Source organism: Micromesistius poutassou (genome assembly GCF_964030765.1).
Source record: "Micromesistius poutassou genome assembly, chromosome: 12".
Lineage (NCBI taxonomy): Eukaryota > Metazoa > Chordata > Actinopteri > Gadiformes > Gadidae > Micromesistius > Micromesistius poutassou.
In genome coordinates, this window is record NC_140282.1 from 3,287,120 (window position 1) to 3,293,816 (window position 6,697).

At 48.2% G+C, this 6,697-nt stretch overlaps 1 protein-coding gene across 1 annotated transcript in view; it reads right to left on the reverse strand.

Annotated features, from left to right (window-relative positions):
* Positions 1 to 6,399, reverse strand: part of LOC311356008 (collagen and calcium-binding EGF domain-containing protein 1-like) — an 18,698-nt gene extending 12,299 nt beyond the window's left edge. Inside the window, exons 1-2 of the mRNA XM_084475789.1 lie at positions 6,010 to 6,399; positions 4,837 to 4,917 (exon numbers count right to left, since the gene is read on the reverse strand). Coding sequence (XP_084331915.1) covers positions 4,837 to 4,917; positions 6,010 to 6,116 — 188 coding nt within the window. The 5' untranslated portion in view covers positions 6,117 to 6,399. The remainder of the gene's footprint in view (positions 1 to 4,836; positions 4,918 to 6,009) is intronic.
* Positions 6,400 to 6,697: the final 298 nt, after the last annotated feature.

Sequence of the window (6,697 nt, forward strand, 5' to 3'; positions counted from 1 at the left end):
GGGGGAGATCTGAGGAACTCCTGCGTGGTTTTTCATGTGACAGGAGGTGTGTGTGGGGGGGGGCGGGCTTATTATAAAGGTTTTATCGGGGGAGAGCTGTTCAGAGGGAGACCACCCCCTGGTCATAACCACCACCGGCACTTGACTGACGTCGTTCAACAACAAAGACCGCCACAATATTAATCCCCTTCGCCTCTTTATTGTTTCAGTGTCACACCGTAAACCCGGTTCTGTTTGGAGTGCTGCAGTCTGAGTGAGTCCGTGTGTCACCCCATATATCAACATGTTCCCTGCGTCATCGGGTGCTTTTCAGTGTTTACATTAAACGTAAGATGTATAACGCGGCGATAAGTACCATAAGCATTGTGTAGCGTCTTATCCTAGCCATTTTTTGTCGTATGCGGGGAATGGGTTAACCTAGTGATTGTTAGTGCTTGGCACTTGGTTCTATGAACATCCTTACTGTACCGACGGCCATATATTGTTGTTTCCCTTCATCTTACTGTGAGTCGCTTTTGATAAAGGCGTCTGCTAAATCACCTATATGTTAATGTAAATAATCCATGCATCGTCTACACGGGGGCTCCGTCTCTGTCTGTCGCGCGGAGCAGGAAACGGTGGAGCGAACGACACCAGACCAAACACAGCGGCCGCCGCGCGGTGGAACGGGCCCGGGCCTGTGTCACGTGACCCGGGCCTATGTCAGGTGACCCGGGCCTGTGTCACGTGACCCGCCGTTACAACGCCGTCTCACAACGCCGTCTCACAACGCCGTTAAGAGGAGCTGTCAGCGAGACGGTGGGTGAGGCCCGTTATTATTCCATCGTGTCCACACTTCATCCCTCCTCTCTCTGCACCTTTCTGATGTACAGAGCGGTGCTGTAAGCTTTGGCCCGCCGGCCAAAACAAACACACACAGAGGGAGGGAATAGAAACCAGTTTGGAGGACTGGAGTCCGTCACAGCAGCGAGCCGTGCGGCACGGTGCGATTGGAAAAAGGTGCAGATCAGACACAACTCGGCTCTGACTGATTTATTGATGGCCTGTTTTTTTTTTTAATTTGGCAGCCTGATTTGAGCGTGATTACATTAAAGAGCGAACATACGCTCTTCTTCTTATTCCAAAGCAGTGCCGACTCCCAGACTGTGAAAACAATACAATACAAGCACAAACATCCACACACTTATATTGAAAGACACACTAAAGGCACGCACATCCAAACAAACGTACATGAAATACATGAAAACACACACACACACACACACACACACACACACACACAATCAGAAAAACACATGGAATCACACGCACACATGCAACATATCCACATCTTTCCTCAGAATAGAATTCCCACATGTTTGACTTGGCACCCTTCAAACAACAGCTTCCAACAGCGAGAGGAGAAGGAGGGGCACAGCGAGGAAGGGGGGGAAACGGATCGAAAGATTCCCTGTGATTGTCATGCGAGCCACCAGGGGCTTGGCGGGGGAGATTTGCGGCAGGCAAACTCTTTGTTTTGGCCGGACGGCTGCGTGGGATTCTTCTTCTTCTCATCCCATACCACAGAGCCATGTGATTGGCTCTGCCCGTGAGAGACGGGGAAAGTTAAAGTGGTTATTCCTCTGAGTGGTAGCCAGAATGACTCGCAGCGGAGTGCACCCCAGGAGGTCTGCGACTTCACCACCGCCTGCCCGCCATGTTGTTATCAACTAAAGGATGGCTTCAGAAAACGTGGAAGTCCGGTTTATTTACTTCAACCTTTATCGCAATCACCGTTTCAAAGGGGCTTTGCGGGCGAACACTCAAACGAGATGTGACACGCACACACTAACAACACGCCGTCAGACGACAGGACAAAAGATAAAGCTCATAAAGCGCCTGTGTAATGTTTATGTACCGACTGCTTCCACAAACCTCATTCATAAAGCAATATGGGGTTCAGAAGGCAGATGTTGCAGCCACAGAGACAACTTATTATCTTTAAATCAATCTGCCGGTTTATTTAATAAAAGGATGAAAGCAGAACCCAAAAATGATGAGTCTGAGAATCAGACACAGAACCTCCCAGGCTGGTTCTCCTGTCCCTCACCGTCACTCTGTTCATACTGTTGAAGTGAGATGTTAATCATGTGATCCAATCGCCAAAGAGATAAAAACTACAGTGTGTCCAAAAGGCTCTGGTAGCATGGTAGTCTCCTACAACCATGTGATTAATTCAGCCCCTTAAACCATCCAACACCAGCACTTAAATCGATACGTGAGTTCTGTTAACTTCAACAAAGAGGAAAGCCCTGTACCAACGCAACGATGTTACAAATGGATGGTCGCCACCGTGACTTATGCAGCGCGCCAAAATGGAAGCATCCCTACCGCTTTGACTTCTGCGCAGGCGTCAGGAAAACCTGTAATCTACATATTGAGTGAAAACCAGAATATACACCACATGGACCACAATATTACGTCCCACACCAGGCCTGACTGCACTAACTGTCTCAGACTCAAATCCACAGATCCAAGAACAGGGGATCTTTGTTCCAGCACTGGATCAGATGTCTGGATTCCTCCACAACAGAGGCTGAGACGAGTAATACATAATGAGATAAGAAACATCCGGGGGGGGGGGGGGGAGGTTGGGGGGGGAGGTTGTAGGTCGTTGCCAGGACTCTGAGGATGAGAGGAGCCAACATGGACCATCAGACAGAACCGTTCAGCCCCCACGCCACTCTGAAGAGAGCTCGACCACCGGAGCCCTCCACAGGCCAGGGTCAAACCCAGGAGAGGAGCCCTGCTTTTGAAGAGCGAAACCTCAGAGTCAGAGAAGACCCCTCTGGGGTGCTGAGGTCTCCCACTTCTGCCAGAACCAGTAATGGAACTGACAACTCTTCAATAAAACAAAGGGGGATTCCCGCCGAACCAAAGAGTCTCCGATTGGTCGCGCTCAGCGTCCACCTCCAGCTCACCTCCTCCTCCGCCAGTGCTCCTCATCTCACGGAGATCCAGCAGGACTTCTCCTCTCCAGCATGACACAAGACAGACATGGCTTCCTGGCCTTGAAACCAGACCTGGCTGGAGCCTCATGTGTGTTATATGTATGTGTGTGTACATTATGTATGTGTGTGCACATTATGTGTGTGTGCGCGTGTGTGTGTGTGTGTGTGTGTGCGTGTGAGTGTGTGTGTGTATGTGTTGGGGGGGGGGGTGGTCTTGTTACTTTAACCACCAGATCCCAAGCCAAAGTCTCAATTTGAACAGAGTGGCTCCATGTCAGCATTAGCCATTGTTGAAGAACTAAAAGGCCTAAAGTATTTTTTACATACGTTATTTCTTTCCTGAATGTCGAACGCTGCAAGATGGAATGCAGGATAATGTCACAAAACGATTCGTAAATTAGGCCGCCAGTGAACCAAAACCATAGACATAAAATTATACGAGAGAGGGAGCCCGTCCAAGATGGAAACAAACTGTTTTCCTGTCAAGACACGCTTGAGAGGAAAAGGAAAAGCGCGATAAAAGGGCTTGGGAAAATATAAATAAAGAGGTTCCACAAAGAAAAATTATATAGGAAGTAAGGGATTTGAAAATATAAAAGATAAAGTCACAACAGGAATGGTGGTTTAGTAATGATCTATAAGTACTGTCCATAAGTTCAGAACAAATGTAGGTATTCAAAACAAATAGGACCGAAAGACGAGAATAATAGTCATATCTCATTTAAGCTTCATGCTGTCCCTTCCTGGAGGTTGTTTACAACGTCACAGAATAGCTAACACACGCGCTAACCTCATCTCTATCCACGGCGAGTCAACAGGTATGTGTTCAGGTCTGTTTACAGGAGGTCCATGTTTGCCCGTATACTGAATGACAAGCCCGTATACTGAATGCCAAGACATGGGCAAGCAGCCCTTAGATAGAGGCTGTCAGAGCCCTGAGATAGAGGCTGTCAGAGCCCTGAGATAGAGGCTGTCAGAGCCCTTAGATAGAGGCTGTCAGAGCCCTGAGATAGAGGCTGTCAGAGCCCTGAGATAGAGGCTGTTAGAGCCCTGAGATAGAGGCTGACAGAACCCTTAGATAGAGGCTGTCAGAGCCCTGAGATAGAGGCTGTCAGAGCCCTTAGATAGAGGCTGTCAGAGCCCTGAGATAGAGGCTGTCAGAGCCCTGAGATAGAGGCTGTTAGAGCCCTGAGATAGAGGCCGTTGGAGCCCTTAGCTAGAGGCTGTCAGAGCCCTGAGATAGAGGCTGTCAGAGCCCTTATATAGAGGCTGACAGAACCCTTAGATAGAGGCTGTTAGAGCCCTGAGATAGAGGCTGTCAGAGCCCTTAGATAGAGGCTGTCAGAGCCCTGAGATAGAGGCTCTCAGAGCCCTGAGATAGAGGCTGTTAGGGCCCTAAGATAGAGGCTGTTAGAGCCCTGAGATAGAGGCTCTCAGAGCCCTGAGATAGAGGCTGTTAGGGCCCTAAGATAGAGGCTGTTAGAGCCCTGAGATAGAGGCCGTTGGAGCCCTTAGATAGAGGCTGTTAGGGCCCTGAGATAGAGGCTCTCAGAGCCCTTAGATAGAGGCTCTTAGAGCCCTTAGATAGAGGCTGTCAGAGCCCTTAGATAGAGGCTGGTAGAGCCCTGAGATAGAGGTTCTTAGAGCCCTGAGATAGAGGCCCTTAGAGCCCTGAGATAGAGGCCCTTAGAGCCCTGAGACAGAGGTTCCTAAATGCTGTTGTTACAGGACCCGAGCTCGGAGAGTTCAGTTCCTCCACTCCCAGGGACGGCTGTGTTGAGTTAATCCCAGCAGCACAGATGGAGGCTGAGGGCCCAGCGGGGGGGGGGATTACCGGGGGTCCTACCTGTAGCAGGTGCTGTTCTTCCCCTGTGCCCGGGAGCACGGGTACTCGACCGTCTGGATGTGGTTCTCCGGACACTCGGTGCTGCAGGAGAATAACAACAGCACTTTTAGATTCATGTGTGAGGTTTTCAGTCCTCTTAAAAAGGGATTGTGGTTGTAGAGTTACAGCCTTTTGAAGCAGTCTGTGAGTGTGGAGCTATGTTTTATGCATGGTGTTATTGGAACGGCTGTGATCATACATGAGTAAGCAACTTTCTGCTGGATTCTAATTCTACACATACTTGAGTTGAGTCCTTAGAGAACTTGAATCACACAGAGACTGCTGAAACCAGACTTTATTCACTGGTGGTGACACCTTCTGTATGGAATTATATTACATGGTCAATACAAGTACACACACACACACACACAAAACATATACACACACACAAAGCCTACACCCACACAAAAGCACACACACACACACACACACACACACACACACACACACACACACACACACACACACACACACACACACACACACACACACACACACACACACACACACACATGACCTGCCAACTACTGCTTGCTCCTGCTATACTTCTGGGAACATTCAACCCTTGGTCATAAGTCGACTTTCTAACCCTTGAGATGTTTTGCAATCATCCACTCATAACATTCAGTTTTGTCTGTTAATATTAATTACAATTTGGCATTTCTTGTATTTGAACATTGGCTGGTTCATCTCTTCCTCTAGACAACAGATATTATGTTATTACCAGTCTTCACTCTAGTAACAGATTTACCATATAAGGGAAAATATCGACTAAATAGACTTTAGCCACTAATCACGTTCAGTGCTGGATAAGTCGCTCCATTATTTAATGTCATGGATCATTAGGACAAGCAAACCAACACCATGGTGCATCATTATGCACCATTCATAGAGTCGAAATCTTAGAGGGAAAAAAGGCTTGCGTTCACAATATAGCCTAATAAGTAGGTTATCAATATACATGGCATTCTTGCAACATCTCCCCTGCATTAACGATAATTCATTAATTAATCATTTCCAACAGAAATGGTAGGAATGGTATTAGGATTAATAAGATGCCTTGATTGTATGTGCACCGCATTAATCATTGAGTTGAACCAGCGGAACGCACACACTCGTCCAGCATCCTCTTACCCAGACGCGTCCAGTCCACGAGTCGAGCTGATCGCTCCAAACCCCCCCAGGAACCAGACCCAGGTGGCGTGGAGCAGAATCACCCTCACACCAGTACACTGACCCATGTCCTTTCCTCCGTCTGAAAATCACTTTTTCTTCTCTCTCCTTTTTTATGCGCTAAACTTAGATTTTACCTCTCCGTCCATGCGTCGTGACGCACAGCTGAGATAACGAACGCAGAAAATACAACAACCAAATAACGAACAAAAACTAAGCGCGTCAACAATATCGTTCCTCTGTGAGCCGCTGGTCCGGACTCGAGTGTCGCTGCTCCTTGGACCCCCTGCAGCCTCGGGTCCAGGATGGGTTCGGTTTATATTCCTCCAGTCCTCCACCAGTCCAGGAGGAATCGCCTTCTTGCTCTGAGAGAACCGACTGGAAAGGGACTGCTCGTCGTTCTCTCGCGGAGCCAATATGCATCCCTAATTTATGAGCTCCCTCCTTTAGTGAGCACCTCTCCAAACAGGAAACCCCTTGATGTTAGTTATTCTACAGGTCGGATGAGTGCAGTCAGTCAACACACGTCCAGTACCGTCTAGGTTGTAAACCTTCCGCGTAATGATATTATTTTTATCCTCATTAGAATCATTACAGTTGCATGTTGTAATCAGGGCTCACTTAAGCAGCAATTCTCCCTAAATTGCTT